This window comes from Ammospiza caudacuta, chromosome 6 (genome assembly GCF_027887145.1).
Source record: "Ammospiza caudacuta isolate bAmmCau1 chromosome 6, bAmmCau1.pri, whole genome shotgun sequence".
Lineage (NCBI taxonomy): Eukaryota > Metazoa > Chordata > Aves > Passeriformes > Passerellidae > Ammospiza > Ammospiza caudacuta.
The window spans coordinates 17,975,685-17,992,180 of record NC_080598.1 but is presented as its reverse complement, the minus strand read 5'-3'; the positions used below and the strand labels follow the sequence as shown (position 1 = coordinate 17,992,180).

Below are 16,496 nucleotides of genomic sequence, written 5' to 3'. Positions count from 1 at the left end.
GTGCTGCTGTTACCACCCTCTTCCCCAGCCAAAAGGAGGGAGCTAGCAACCCCTTTATTAGCCTGGCTTCTGTTTGCTAGCTGTGTACATAGGGAATGTGGCAGTGGCAGGGCATGGTGCATGACATGGCCCAGGCTATGGGGAGCCCTGTTTACAAGCAGTGTGAGGTGCTGAAGCTGGCAGGAAAATATAACACTTTTGTGGGAAGTCGCTTCACTGTTTTTACAGTTGGCAATGAGGGCTGATGTACCTCCTAGCTGCTGGCTTAAATCCAGCCTTGCTTGGTTGGTGCTTTGAAAGTGATTGTTATGACACACAAAATGGTCCCAGTGTAGATCACACACATGGGTGACTTGCTGGTTGTTCAGAACAAAGGGGAGCATTGAGATAAATAATGCTCTTAGTCATGATATTCCCAGAGCCTGAGGTGGTTTGGGTTTTGTTAGGAAGCTCATTTCTGCCACTTGTGTTGTGGTTGGCCTGCAGTTATTACCCAGTCTTTGGTACCTGGGATGATCACTTCAGTGTATTTTAGAAGTGCAATTTTTCCCCTTAGCATGTAATATTTACAAGTTGAACTTGTAATTTCCATTCAATTACTCTGAAGTTAATTTAGACAACTCATAGCATTGCATGATTTTCTCCACATGATTTTCTCCACTGGAGAAAATCCTTTAAAATGCTTCCTGGATAGTAGTTTCCTGTTGTTGAGAATAATTTCCCCTGGCTTATCTCTAAGATAGCAACTGTATAGATGCAGGATGTTCACAGGCAAGCAGAATAATAAGACTTGTATTTAGAGTATGAAAGTCTGAGGCTGTAGAAATGTCATTTTCCTTTTGGGTAGAGCTGAATAAAATTGCAGAGTCATATGCTGCAAGAGAAGATTCATGTCACCCCAAGACTGTCATTTTGCTTTGCCCTCTCCCTCAGCACTTGAGAAATTGCAGTCTATTTTCTGTTTCATTCACCATATTAACTTTTCTACCAAGTCTCAAAGAAAACATCTCAGTCAGAACAAATGTCTGTACTGCTGGCAAAATGCTGGTTTTTAATACACAGGGTAACCTTTTATGCAGTGAGGAGTTGTAATAATATAACAGCTGGATGTATTTCTTGATAAAACCCAGTTTGGGAGAGTTTCTACAGCTTGTTTGGTAAGAATATATGCAAAATTCTATGGCTTCATTTGAAAGAGTGTTCCCAGTGATGGGGGCAGAGGAACTACTAGAGGATACATGGAGTAGCAAGGCTGTGTGTCAGCCTGCTAGCAAGATGTGTCATTACCTAGAGATTAGCTGGCAATACTCTGTTGATGTAATACAGAGTTATTCATTGCAAATTATGTTTAGAGAAGATTTTGAGTCATAGTAAGTACTAAGAAATTTGCATCTGTAGTTTGGGTACAAGCTTAGTCAAGGGTGACTTCTAAGCCTCAAACAGAAACACTACTACCAGCAGCAGTGTCACTGCCATGGGGATGTGGTCACTGTCCTGGTTGCTATGGTTGTTTTGGTTATGTATGAACATAGATATTTTGAAAATGTTTCTAAACATCAAACTTACTAATAACTGTAAATATCTATCAGACTTTCCCTGTGAAATAAGAAAAATTTAGATGTCTGACATTAAAAATTTAAAAGGAATCTTTTATTCTCAAACATTAGTCTACGCTAAGGCCTTTATGAAACAAAGTTATTTTCAAATTATGACTTTAAAAGTTTAGATAAATGTTCATGCTGATCATTCTGTAAAAGTTTAACTGAAGATGTACTATGCTTGCTGGGGAAAAGATGTGTAGCACTTGCTGGAATCTGCAATGCCTGAGGACTGAAGGACTGATCTTGTGCTATTTTCCAAACTGAACACTGAAGCTGTAACATTCTTCATTACATCACACACAGGTTCAGTAGAGAAGCAGAATCAGCATCGTTAAGCATTATGTATGATGGAGAAGCTTAATGAAGGTTGTTCTAAACCTAATTATTGTCTGCTATGGCTGTATCAACAACTGTGCTCTTAGTTACTCTCCGCTTCTGGCCTCGTATCAGAGGCCTAAAGTGAGGGAGAAAAAAATTGTATGAGCTTGCTCAAGATCTTGCTCCTTGTAAAAACATGCTACTATCATGCTTGGTCTGTTCCATTTTGTCAGTTTTCTGGTCAGTTAGGGGGATAGAACTGGCATTTGTCATCATTAACCTTGCTGAACCTACTGTGTTTTCCATTGCATTGGCCATCAGACTTGCATGGCCAACTTTCCAAAAGGCAGTTTTCCAGTCTTTCTGCTGTGTTGTAGGGAGGCTTAAAAAATAAGAGACTAATGTAGGGAAATAAATTCATGTCAGGTTTGTATTTACAGACTTTTAATTCCATGAAGTTGCAAGTCAGTTTTGATACTGTCAACGCAGAGGGAAGAAATCCCTGCATCCATAAATATGTGTATGGTCACAAGGATGGGGAGGGGTCTGGAGGGGAAGCTGTAGAAGTGGGTGAGGTCACTTGGATTGTTCAGCCTGAAGTGAAGTGATATGTGGAATAAATAAACTTTACAACTAGATATAGGTATGAAGTGGGTATGTATGTCAGCACCCGGCACAAGTGAGATAGATAGCTCCTGTGAAAACTTGTGCTCCGAGCCTCAGTCTGACCCACATCTTTATTACAAAGGTATTCCATATGCAATACATTGTACAGCTTTGCCATGCATATTCAACCCCGGGCCCCGCCTGTTCTCGCCTCGCATGGTAATCAGACCCACGCCCTTCTGGGCATGCCTTGTTTGCTGTGGTGGTCGCACAGGGGTCTCTGGTGGTCTCTGAGGCTGAAGATTGTGGTCTTGTGGTCTTCCCCATGACTGAACTTTGGAACTTTTCTCCTTTGCACATGCACTTTTGGTCCCTTGATACTTATCTGAGTGCGTCTGTTGGCCTTGATTAGCTTGGAGACTGAGTCGTCCCTTTATCTGGGCTCTTTGCATCCCTTGGTCTTCTCTGATATTGTTCTTTATGCAAGAAGCTTCAAAAATTTGCATTTTCCTATGCCCATTGTACCATGGCAGAGGTTTCTTAAGTAAAAAGGTTAAAATTCAACACATAGTTATACAGGCTAGACTTTAAATGCTTAATTCATATTGCTAATTCAAGTGAACTCTAAAAATCTCTATTTCAGAAGGGGACTGAGAGAAGGGGTCATTGCGGCCTACAACCTCCTCATGAGGGCAAGCAGGGGGGCAGTCACTGATGTCTTTCTGTGGCAACAGGAGGAAATGGCAGCGAGTGGTCAGGGGAGGTTCAGGTTGGGTATCAGGAAAGGCTCTTCACTCTGAGGGTGTTTGGGCACTGGAACATTCCCCAGGGCAGTGCTCACAGCACCAGCCTGGCAGAGTTCCAGAAGCATTCGGACAATGCTCTCAGGCACAGGGTGTGACTCCCGGGGTGTCTGTGCAGGGCCAGGAGCTGGACTCCATCATCCTGGTGGCTCTCTTCCAGCTCACCATGGTTTGTGGTTCTGTGAACAACACCTTGATCTACTGCATCCTTAAAGCTTGTTCGTCCACGGGTGTCATTGACTGGACGCTGGCTGCTGCCCCTTCATCTAATTAGGCTTGAAAGTATACAATGATCTTACATCAGAGAAGATCCTGGCTTAAGATAATCTCGACACATTCCACATTTTGCAACACCACGGCAGGTAGAAACAGTACCTAGCCCAGATGCTCACCAAGAGTTGATGAGTCCCCCGGCTCCCCGATGCCTTAGAAAGGCACTGAAATCCCCGATCCTGGCCCGTTCTCCCGGCCGAGCGCTGCCCGCCTCCCTGAGGGCGGTGCTGCCCCGCGCGGGGCCCGCCGGGAAGCGGCGCGCGCCGCCATGGCGCTGGCGGAGGAGGCGCTGCGGCGGCAGCTGGGCAAGGTGCGCGCGCCCGCGGGGAGCTGAGGGGAGGGGGCGCGGGCGGCGCTGAGGGAGCGGAGGGCGGAGGGAGCCGGCGGCAGGGGGAGCGCGGGGCTGGGAGCCCGGCGGTGTCCTGGGGGCGGCTGCCGAGGGGCTCCCGTCCTGTCCCTTTGCACCTTCCCATCCCGGTGTCTGCGCTGTCCTGATACAGCCGAGCTTTAAGTTGCGCCACGCATCAGTTTACCCCCCCTGGTTCACGCCGCGCCTCACGACTCAAACCTTACTCTTCACTCATCGGAAATCCATAACTTTGTTTTTTTGGGGGGTTTTGTGTGGGTTTTTTGGTCTTTTTTTTTTTTTATATTTTTGTGGTATTCCCCGCGTTAGCGCCTCCACGCCTTAGGAGCACAGGCGCGTTGTTGTAGCATCGCTTTGAGCATTTTAATTCCTCAAATTAAACTGAGGGGGGTGTATTTAGGCTTCGGGCATACCGAATAATTTTGGGTGCGAAACGAGGAAGGTCTGTATGTGAGTCACCCCGTAAATGCTGTGGTCTTTAGAGGAGGACAAACTGCTTGATAGGGATGTTTTGTATTATGAGTAGAAGGAGGCCAGCTAGGGAAAGCTGACTTTGGCTTCACAACCAGATATACCAACGCCTCCAAAAATGCCCTAAGTGTAGGTTGTGTAGACATTCACAATTAGGGAACGTTGGATTCTTTTTATTGTTTTTTCTGCATGACTTTCAGAATCCAGTGATGGGGAGAAGCTGACTGAAAGGTGTTTCTGTCAGTAGCTCTGTTTTCCTGTAGGCAGTAGAAAATAACTGTGCCATGCCCACAGCTGTCACATTCCTGCTGGGGCAGCAGACCGAAGAGAAATTCGATTTTAGCTACTGTTTTGTGACAATTATTCCAGGGCAGTGAGCAGCTCTTTAGCCACTGTCAGACAGCAGTTTTGTTCACTTAAGCAAGGGTTCCAAAAAAACAGCACCAGGTTTCCTAAAGAAGAAGCAAAGGCACTAATCTAGGAAATGGAAAATACTCTTTGTAACTTTGGGATGTGGGAGGATGCAAATCTCTTGGTATTGGACTGGCTGGGGACCTTCTCAGGCAGAAGTAATTAATTTTCTCAGCTCTCAAGGACAGCTGAAAAAGGAAAAAAAATCCTAGAGGCTAATTACTTACACATTTGACACATTTGTGGAAAGTGACATATTAGTAAACTCTTCTAAAATGTGCGCAGGTGGACATGAGTTTAACTCTGTCTGTAAGAAAATAACCTCGTTTTCCTAAGAGGTTCATATTCTTATATTCTTTTTAATATGTACAGAGGAGACTAAGGTTTACTAAACTTCTGCTCATACAGCTGTAAAGGGGAAGAAATGGTGTATAAAGGAGTGATGTTCAGAATTTCAACAGCAGACCTGCAATAGCTTCAAAGCTTTTGGAATCAAGTCTTTTTGATAATTTATTTCACATCAAAACTATAGTACTAAAAGTAATTATTACCTTCCCCTTGTGTTTCTGCCTTCTGTAGTGTCCTTTTCCCTAACTCTCAGACAGAAGCCTTTGAAGTGAAACTTTTTTCCTTATTTTTTCCTCCCCCTTTGCAGTACAAGTTCAGAGACCTGACCATAGAAGAGCTGAAGGATGTTAGCAAGACCTACCCCAACTTCACCTTCTCCATGAACACATACAGTAAGAAGTGATACACTAACTCTGAACTATTTGTGGGGATTCTTACTTGCCATAAATGCAGGCTGTGTGTAATAGAATGTGAACATATTTCTGTTGTGTTCCTGTCTATATTGACTTGCAGTAAAATTCCTCATGCCACGTTACTGTTCCTGAATGCTCTTCCAAGGATGCATAAATAGAAAAACCTTGGCAACTCATTTACTTCATCTTACCTCAACTTGTCAGTAGTTATAGAAGATTGATACTTTAAATTCTTTATATGTAACAGCTTTTCCCCATATTTCATTATTGTATTGAAAGTATTTTGATGGCTTTAGCTTACAGAGTGTGCCTTCCAGAATCCATCAGCCTGACTGGAAATTCCCACAACATCAGCATTACACAGGACAAAAGGTTTTCAGACTAATGATGTGCTTAGTTGTACCAATGGGATTTCTGTTAAAATTTCATTAAGAAAGTATTTTAAAAGGTTGGGGGGACCTTAGTAATATTCTAATCTTAGTTCTTTCAGGAGCAGTGCATTTGGTTTCTAAAGAAAAATCACTATTGTATATTTGTAGTTGTGGTGGGATTGCTATGCCAGAATTGAAAGGAGTTATTTTTTTTAAACTACATTTTTAATTTCAGCCTTCAAGGATGGATCCCAGAAGGACCTCCTCAATTTTAGTGGCACTGTTCCAGTGAAATATGGTAAGATAAATCAAATGTAATTTTCTTGGTAGTTATGAATCTAAATGTAGAATGTGTTGGGTACTGGCTTTTAACAGTTCACTGTGCAGTGTCTTCAAAGGGGACTAGAAAATATTTTGTTTGAATTGGCAGAAGTCACTTCTACTGCAGAAAGAAGTGCACAGAAAGAATGCTGAAATAAGGTGTTACGAATTAAATAAGTAAATTATCTATTTTAAAAATAGTGTTGTTTGAGACTGTGTTGGCAAAGTCTTTGATGCTAATGGAGCTTGTGTGAACTCTCTGAGATCTACACTTGTATAGACAGTGACCAAAAATAACTTGTAGGCAATTTTTCATTTTCAACTTAAAGCCTTTGGAGTCTGATGCAAAGCTCTTTATAGATGCTTTTTTGCAGTTGGTGTTAGGTCATAAAATAAGTATGAAATGCATATATGAAACCTTTCTTTGCTGGGAAAAGGGGACAGGTTGGCTGAGAGAGGACCCTGGGAAGCAAAATATTAAGAAAGGCACAATAAGTAGCATTTCAAGTTGATCTGGTTTTATTAATTACCCTAAGTAATATAAATATTTTCCAGTGCGAATCTGGAAGTGCTCTGTCAGGCTTTTTTCCTTTGTTACTACAAAGCGTGAATTACATCACTCACAAACTGGTCTTAAGTGCCTCTTGTCAGTGCAGAAGTCAGTAATGGCTTTTATTTCAGCAGGCAGTTCCTATAACATCCCTGTCCGGCTGTGGATCCTGGATTCCCATCCCTTTGCTCCCCCCCTTTGCTTCCTGAAGCCGACGGCAAGCATGGGCATTGCGGTGGGGAAACACGTGGATGCACGGGGCAGGATCTATTTGCCCTACCTGCAGAACTGGAGCCATGTAAGAGGTGGGGTGGCTGACAGGGAGGGAAGCATTTGGGAATACTGCAGGGTGTCATCTGGAGCTTTCAGGCAGTCTGAGGCTGCTAAAAGCAGTTGGGAGTAATTCTAGTGAAAAAGGAACTGATTCTTTACGAAGCAATGTAAGCCTCATGATACTTTGTTGCTGTCCCAGTTCAGTATCCCTCAGGAAAGTTCAGTGGAAGTTTCTGCTTTTGGGTATGTCTCTTTTGGCAGAATTCTGAAACAGCACAGAGATTCAAAAGTCAGTGCTGTTGGTAAATGATTTTATGCACTGTATTAAATTACTCATTTAAATATGACTGCCAGGCCAATGAAAATTATTTAATGAATGCCAACTTTTTGAAATGAATGGGCATGTAAAATGTATTTTACATTATTGATACAGAAATTCCTAAGGGAACTTCTGCTAACTTCACAGTGTGTTTAGCCTGGAGGAGAACTGAGACGCCAGAACTCTGAACAGTTGAGCTCATCTAAGAAGACTGAACTAACTTCTCTTTAGCTAGGATTTATCTCTTTTATAATACTGGATGTGGCTATATCAAAGGCTTCCATATATTCAATGGATGCCTTCAAAAACCACTAGCACTGGTAATTTCAATTTTAGAATTCATTTTTTTAAAGTCCTCATACTCCTGTTTGGAAAGTATCTTCTCAAAGTGATGCTTTTCTGTCCCTTAGGTGTTTGTTTAAATGCTAAGTGTGTCAGTATTTATAATTTGATTAAATTTTGTGTGGCTCTGGCAGTTCATAGCTGATACCACTACATGAAGTAGCTGTTCATCTGTTTTGTTTTCTGTTTTTCTGCTGTATTTCAGCCTAAATCAACTCTCACTGGATTAATCAAGGAAATGATTGCAAAGTTTGAGGAAGAGCTCCCTTTGTACTCACTGTCATCTTCTGATGCAGCCAGGCAATCAGAACTTCTCTCCTATATTGCAAAGATTACTGAAGGTGGGGATGTTTTCATGGACTCATTTCTAATGTTCTTATAATATGTATTCACTTACTGTCATTACCTGATGTCACAAAGAAACCTACATGGTTTATATGTTACAAATTTTATGGCCATGGTCTGTATGCACACCTGTAGCAAAGGGAGTGCTGGTTTTGTGGTATCAGTGTTCAGCTTCTTGCTATTGTCATGCTTATGTATTTCTACTTAGTGAAAAAAACATTCCTGTCTAGAGAGGAATATTTGTTTTACACTTTGCAAGTTGTGATGGATTTTCTGTGTGCTCAGTCTTGACTGCTATTTTGAAAAAGTAACTTGATTAAACTCTGGCACAACTGTGATCCTTTATGAAGCAGCAATACTTGTATTGATACAGTGTGGACCAGCAGCCAAGTTTGTGGTTTTCTTTTAATTGCAGGGGAGACTGACATGAAATCAAGGAGTAAAATTGGAAGCAGAAATGAAGGATGTTTTAACAAAATTACTGTTGTTGGAGCTGGAGATCTTGGCATTGCATGTGTACTAGCTGTTGCAGCAAAGGTACATAATTATTAAAAATAGCAAGAGACCTGATTAAGAGAGAGGATTCCAATCTAACTCTAAGGAATACCTCATCACTTTTAACAGCTGTCACTGCATAGGTCATTTGTCTCTTCAGTTAACTTAAGACACACAGAGGTGTTCATTTTCTGCCCTGGTTTCTCAGTCAGCTTTTTTAATTCAAAGGCTTGAGTATTGAATTCACTTACTTTGAAAATCCCTAAAGGATTCTTGTCTCAGCAGTAGCCTCTTACAACTGGCATCTCCTAGTTCCCTGCAAAAGGATAATCTGTAGATTGGCTGTGCTTCATCACAGCTGTATGTTAGGTACAACAGTAACAGTATATTTTAACAGTCTTTTTTAGCATCAGTAATTTTTGACTTCCCAAAGATAGTTTAGGAAGTCTAGCTGGAAAAAGCACATTACAAAACATATAAAAACCTCACAAAACTAAGTCCTTTTCCTTGTGTTTTGGCAGTAATTTTGACCAGTAATTTTGTTTGATTTGTGCACAGTACAGCAAACAATGAAATGGGAGGAGTTTTGGCTTTTGTTCCTCCCTCCCACAGAAATGAGTTTTGTTTTGGTTTGTCTGTATTCTGATCTGTATTATTTTTATTCATACAGGATGTTGCAGACAAGGTGGTTCTTTTGGATCTTTCTGAAGGTGCAGCAAAAGGAGGGACCATGGATTTGGAGATTTTTGCTGTGCCAAATGTGGAGATCAGCAAAGGTATGAGATGTTGTGTCTGGAGCAGGAGTGGGTGCTGTACTGTGTGTGCTTGTGCTCATTGTAACAAGAGCAGGACACCTGGGGAGATACAGTGGCACATGGGCTGTCTTTATTTAAGCCTGTACTTGCAGGTGAGAGGCTAATGCTGACATTGAACTCATGCAGAAATACAGAGAAGCCAAGCTAGAATTTCTGTCATGGGCAGAGGGAGAGAGGGAAGAGGGGAAAAAAATATTTGCCTGGGAATTAGTGAAGGCTGTGATAGCAGTGTTCAGAAGGCTGATAAATAAAGGTGTGTTTCAAAGTGCTGCTTTCCTAGCTTGGTGTTCATTAAACATGCACATGGCCAATAGTGAGTTCTTGATCTCTATCACTGCACACTCAAACAATGAGTTCTTAATAACCTTGTCCTCAGTCAGCTGTGAGCATACAAATCAGCAGAGTCAGTGCCATGTCTCTCTAATTAGTGATTAGTTATAGCCTTTGATGGTTGCAGAGGTTGAGGCCATGCAGCTCAGAAGTTTTCCCACAGGGAAAGCTGGAGCTGGATTGAGTAACATTCTTCCTTGCTTATGTGTCATATTTCCATTTTCCTTGTACCCTTTGCAAGATGAAATGAGGGGTTTCCTTGTGCTTCTCTTTTAATTTATCTTATTTTGGAGACAAGGACTAGTTCTGGTTCCACCAGGCATCTTTGTGGCTTATTCTGCAGAAACCTGGCATTGCCTGCTGTACATTCTTTGATCTTGTCTTGCAGGTTTTGCTGCTAGCACAAAAAGGTGTGCTGAACCCTGGTTGTGCAACTCTTCCACAAATCTGTTTGTGCCTTTGTGCTTGCCTGTTGTATGTTTGCCTTTAGCTGTGGTATAAGAAGCTTGGTATTGTTACAATACTACAAAATGCTTGTATACTGTCACCTGCTATTTTAGTATGTTTATATCTAGTTTTGGGGCAAGCTGGTATTAATTATATCTTGCTTAATATGGTTTTAATTTGTCAGTGCATTGGACCTCTGCTTTGGCTTCAGCTGGTTACAAAAGTGGTGCAACAGACAAATCACCTTATTTCTGTGTCCAGGCTGATCACCTGTGTGGCACTCAGATATTCAGAGATACCTGCTCAAGGCAGCTTTGACTTATAAATTCCTGCAGCAAGTGTGGTTGTGTGTTTCTTTGGGCTAAAAAGTATAATTTGTCTCTTTTTTTGAGTTAATAAATGGACTTTTGGAGTGCTTTTCATGTGTCTACATGCCTTTGATTAAGGTATAAGATCAAAAATTATAGAAGAAGCCTCAGATAAAGGAGAAGAAGTTTTTCCCCTTCTTTAACAGATGGAATAAAAATTAAGGAGACTTTTCATGGATTTTTTTTTCTTTCTTGCCAAGAAAACTTGGAAAAGTTTATCTGTCAAAGCTGTCTAGATGTTTTCTGGTCTCTGCTCTGTAACCTTGGACAAATTGTAGTCTACCTTTTGTGTTTGACACCTATAAAACAGGAAAGCAGCTCTGTGGGAGAGCTGTGTTTTATAGGTGCTGTGGAAGTGCCCTAAATTCCACACTGGGGGATGTGAGGGGGACAGGAGGCAAAGAATCCCTAATTAAGCTGGATGCTATAGTTCAGCCTTTAGAACAGCTCTTGGGTTTGCATCCAAAACTCAGTAAGATGACATAAATGTCAAAATTTTCTTTATATTTCCAGATTTTTCTGCTTCAGCTGATTCCAAAGTTGTGGTGCTTACAGTGAATTCTCTGGGTAATGCTCAGACTTACCTCGATGTCATACAAAGCAATGTGGATTTGTTCAGAGGAATTATTCCAGCAGTGTCCCACTACAGTCAGAGTGCTGTTCTCCTTGTTGCTTCTCATCCAGGTATGCTGGTCCTCTGCAAAAGGTTCTGTCCCTCACCTGGCTTTTCCTCTGGCCTCTGTTAAAAATATGTTACTGCTGAATACACCTGGTTAGTCACAAATTCTTGCTACTCTGAAAGATGTTTTCCTTTTCAGCTTTGAGCAGGACACTGTCTTTGAGAGTTTTTTCTTTACTGTTACCAAGATAAAAGAAAATAATGTACTTTGTTTTGTGTAACAGGTATGTATTTCTGTGTGTTTCTGTGCATAGTTTCAACCTGTGTCTACATCATTAGCATGCATTGGCTGTTGTCTTGTCACTTGTGAGTTTTATGTGCACATTTCTCCTTGCAGGAAGGATAGATCCATGTGGATTATGTGCCATATGATCACACTTACAGGCTACTCAGATACAAAGTATAGCATTAATAGTGAATATTGCAGCTAGATTTTGGTGGAAGGTTTAAATTTCCAGGTTAGTGGTACTGTGAACAAAGATAAAGCAAAATCACTACTTAGGAAAGGGAAAGAAATGTGAGCCTCTCTACTGTAATGCATTGAAGACAGCTCTTCTTACTCTCTTACCACTGTTCTTATTTTTTCACTTCTTCCCCACCTGACTTTGTGTTTTAGGTTGAAATAAACCACCAATATGTTCCCCCATGTTTATGCCTTTTCTAAAGGAAAGAAGTCCAGAGTTTTTCATAATGATGATTCAAAAGTTGCAGTTGAGTTGAATTTTGAATGGTCCTTCATTGACAACATGATTTTTTCTTTGACATTTAGTTGAAGTAATGACATTTGTGTCCTGGAAGCTGAGCTCATTTCCCAAAAGCAGAGTCATTGGAGTTGGTGCCAACCTCGATTCAGAGAGATTTCGGTACATTCTGACCAACCTTTTGAAAGCAGAGGTGCTGGCAAAAGATGCCTGGGTTATTGGTGAACAAGGGGAAGACAAAGGTAAAGTGATGCTTTTTTATGACCATGAGCATGTAACATCCTGGCAGGGCCTAAGTAACTGAATAATGAAAGAATAATTGAGAAAAGTAATGAAGATAATGAGAAAGGTATTAAGAAGAGTGGTAAATTCTCATAATAATGGCTTTAAGTAATGCAGTTGTTGGGTACCAAATCTGTAGACCTAGAGTAGTGGCATAACTATTTGCCGTTTGTCACAGAAAAAAAAAAATACTACTTGAAACAAACTACAACCTCACATACTTTTTTTGTTGTTGTTTCTCTTTAGTACCATCATGGAGCAGCTGTAATGTAGCTGCAAATCAAACAGAAGCAATGGCTGCTCGTAACTCAAGGGAAAAGGTGGCTAACAGGTAGCACCACTATAACTTTTTTTTCCTTCATGTTTAGGCACTTGATTTGGCACTTGTTTACATGTTCTTCAGCTCTTCATGAAGTGGGGAAAGCTTGCTCTAAAATGTTCATACACTGAGTTTATAGGAAATTGTAGATCAAGTTGTCATTCACTTCTATGGGTCTGTATACAGCCACTGTTTTTCTGAAATGCTTACTAATATTGTGCCTGTGGCAATGTAAGGAGTCACCACAATATACAGCAGAATATCAGAGCTGTTTGACTGTGTATTTGAAACAAATACTAGATGAGACTTCTGGCCCACTTTCCTCAGAGCTTGTGTTGGAAGCATTTGCTTCAAAGTCAAGCACCAGTTTGGATGAATTTAACTGTTTTAATTGTCAGTTACACCTCTTGACAGAAAAGAGAATTGTTATGAGTGTAGAGAAAAAATATTGTAAAGAAATTCTTTTCAGCAATTCTGTATTCCATTTTTTTTTTCCAAAACAGAGAATTATATTTTTATAGTACACTTTACTTGACATGGTACACTTAAATCTGTATTTTGGGTATTACATAAAAACCAAAATAGAAATAATTACAATCTCAACATCACTTTTTTCTCCTTTTCCTGGTTTATGTGTAGAGCTATGGAAGTCCTAAAGGGAAAAGGTCAGAGATCATGGTCTGTTGGGCTCTCAGTTGCTGATTTGGTTGACAGCATTCTGAAAGATAAAAAGAAGGTTCATTCTGTATCCATTCTGGCAAAGGTAAATGTGTTATTAATACCTTTTGGTTGGCACTGTAATTATATTATTTATACCAGATCTGACCATTAATTTTAGCAGCACAGACATCTCATTGTTCTGAGGTAGTGCTACTGCCCTTACTTTCTTCCAACAACAGCTCTCAACCCTAGTCTGAAAATGAGCAAAAATCACTTGCTGTTTTAACCTGAAACCAATAGTAAAAGTGGATTATTCCCCTAAAAGTACAAGTCCAAAGAGAACATACATTTAAAGCTGCTGCCCAGCACCCTGGAATAGCTGGATTTGGCAAATGAAAAGCGAGTTGTGGTTCCAGAGCGCTTACTGTTAAATGTAGGCTTTTTTAGGAGCCAAAAGAATTTTTTTTCTTTTCTGAAAGTATAAAATGCATTTTCTGCCAACATTTTATTTGATTAAGTTTGAAACAGCTGCTTTTTTACTCCTTAGTACTTTCCTTAAGAGGAGAAGATTATGAAGCAATAGTTAACTTAAAATTGTAGACTGAATTTTGTTTGAAGTTTCTCCTAAGAGGCTTCATTGAAGCATTAGGACATTCTATATGATGAGAAAACCCATGTAGAAACATTTATTTGTCACTTCAATTTAGAGCCTTCAGAAGGACAATTTGCATGTTCCTATGCAGGGAAGTTGAGCTGGATTCTTATTTAATAGAGTACAAGCACATACCTAATCAAATAATTGTTTCAAGTGAAGTTTTTAATCATTCCTGAACTAAATATAGATACAGAGGAGTCACAAGTCTCTTGAAGTATCTATAGAATGTAAAATGTCCCAGATTACAAAAATAAACACAATCCACAGTGTTAACTTGAATTATAGGCATATAAGTTTGATAAATTCTTTTGCAGAATCTGTATGGGATCAATATTTGAGAAATTTTCCCCAGTTCTTAGGCTGCATTATTTAATTTATTTTGTTCAGTCCTAAAGGAACTGATACTGTACTATGAAGTGTCCCTGCTTGTTCTAGCTAAGAAATGGTGTTAAGTGGTATAAACTTTGTCTGCATTATAGACATCTATCTATCTTGGGAAAATTCCCCAATTGTGGCATGGTTCACAAATTTTTATCTGCATGGTAATATTTTACTGTTTTTATACACACTGCACAGTATCTAAAATAAATAGAATTTGATCTAGCCAAACATGCCATATGTTGGAATATTCTTGCTTAATTAAAATAATCAGGTCATTTTGTGTAATTGTACTCTTTTGTGTAGTTGCAGCAAAAATAAGTAATTGTGTGTGTAACAGTGTTCTTTGTGTGTTGTTTCAGGGATGTTGCAATATAAACAGTGAAGTGTTCCTAAGTCTCCCATGTATTCTTGGAACCAGTGGAGTGATTGAAATGGTCAGACTGGAGGATGACCCACTGGTGCAGGAGAAACTGCAAAGCAGTGCAGGCTCAATTCATGACCTTCAGCAGCAGCTGAAGCTGTAAGGAAGCACAAGGGAAGCCTCTGTGTCTGTTCACTCAAGTTGGAGATCTGCAAGGCAGAAGAGGTTGCTCCATATATAAGGATTTATATAGAAAACAGGAAGCTTTGTTATTTTACTTTCCAAAAGTGCTTTCTCAGTTTAGGTTTAAATAATTTAATACCACACTGTATGGCAATTTTTTCTTTGTAAAGTGCAGTTTTGGTAGCCAAAATGAGGCAGGTAACACACAAGAATATTTTACCTAAATTCAGGTGGCACTTGCCTGTGGGTTTTGGCTGCCAGTTATAGCCTGATTCTTGGGTTATTCTCAGCTTTTTGCACCTCTTTATGAGGCAAAAGAGAGGGGCTTACCCAGCTCTGCAGAAACTCCAGCGTGCACAGCCCACTTGAACCTTCCCTCATGGCTTTTAAATGCTGTGTGTGAGGCTTGTGTAGGGTACAGGCACACTCCAGCTCCACAGCACTGGGGATGCAATTCCATAGCTCCATCCTCTGTGGCTGTACATGTTCTCATGTCAAAGGACTCCTGGGATTTTACTATTTACTAAGGGGAACGTGGTGTTCACAGTATCCTTCAAACCTGAACTACTGGCTATGGATTTCTGGTCACACTTTATCATGTCTGAAATACTCCAATCGTGACTTGCTTGCTTTCATTTTGTGAGGACATTCAGAGCACTAAAGCACCTGCAGTTCTCACTGCACACATGCAGCACTGGAACAGGGGCTCTTCCTGAATGGGAGAGGAGCAGGAGCTGGGCTTCAAATAAAAATAAAAGATAAAATCCAGCAGTTAAACTGCACAGGAGTATCTGCACATTCAGATGTCAAACCAAAGCTGGCTGGGAGCTTTACATCAGCCTCAGGAGAAGGCAACAGAACCTGTAACCCTCTTCCCTGGAGACCAAAGGTGTGATGAAAAAGCAGGATGTGGATTTGTAGATAAAAACCAGATGGTTTTGAGATCAAGGGGTTTTTTGGGTTCTAACCTCTTGATTTACTGCTGGTAAAAGACTGTGTTACTCCTGATTGTACCTCAGCATCACATGGCAGGCACAGGGGACTGGGGCTCCACTCCTGCTGTGTGTGGCTTAGGAATGTCATTCCACATTTACACTTGGAGGGGTGGCTGGTTGGAAATTTTCCAGATATTGTTGGAAATTTTCCAGATATTGTTGGAAATTTGTTCTGAGCAAAAGTAGGGTCTGTGTCAGAGCAAAAGATCTGATCCTTTGTGCCTTCCAGTTCCATCTCACAAAGAGCCATGCATGCAGGGAGTTCTGACTGTATACTGATCTCAGAAGTGGATTAAACATAGAAAGAAAAAAAGATCTGAATTACTGAAGGTTATTTTTTTGAATAGCCAAATGTCTTTCACTGTAGTGGTTAATGACGGGGCAAAATTAGTGATGGCTGCAGGTAACCAACTTTGCTGCTATATTTTTTAAAAGCTGTACTTTGGGGTTTGGCTTTTTCACTTACTTTAAAAAAAAACCCTATGAATTTAAGGTTTTACGTTCTTTTTCATGGTGGTGTTTCTCATCTGTTGAGCATTTCTTTTCATGCGAATACTCAAGCTGTTGTTTATTTGCTTTGGTGTTTATGTAATAATTTTAATCTTAAAATGCTGCCAGCTCTTAGAGGCGTGTTTTGTCATTCATCCGATGTCGCGTTCGTGTCGCATTCTTTGATAATGCCAAAGGCGCGCT

The 16,496-nt window shown here is 40.5% G+C and overlaps 1 protein-coding gene across 3 annotated transcripts; it reads left to right on the top strand.

Annotated features, from left to right (window-relative positions):
- Positions 1–3,852: 3,852 nt before the first annotated feature.
- Positions 3,853–16,416, top strand: UEVLD (UEV and lactate/malate dehyrogenase domains). Of its 3 annotated transcripts, XM_058807030.1 has the most exons (12): positions 3,853–3,911; positions 5,506–5,590; positions 6,218–6,280; positions 6,988–7,151; positions 7,993–8,128; positions 8,548–8,669; positions 9,298–9,403; positions 11,101–11,271; positions 12,036–12,209; positions 12,496–12,580; positions 13,208–13,331; positions 14,624–16,416. In XM_058807030.1, the coding sequence occupies exons 1-12, from the start codon at positions 3,870–3,872 to the stop codon at positions 14,786–14,788; spliced, it is 1,437 nt and encodes a 478-aa protein (XP_058663013.1). In that variant the 5' UTR covers positions 3,853–3,869; the 3' UTR covers positions 14,789–16,416. The 3 variants fall into 3 exon arrangements, with proteins under 3 accessions (XP_058663013.1, XP_058663012.1, XP_058663015.1); XM_058807029.1 differs by lacking the exon at positions 3,853–3,911 and having other exon boundaries at positions 5,563–5,590; positions 6,985–7,151; XM_058807032.1 differs by lacking the exons at positions 3,853–3,911; positions 5,506–5,590; positions 6,218–6,280 and having other exon boundaries at positions 6,987–7,158.
- Positions 16,417–16,496: the final 80 nt, after the last annotated feature.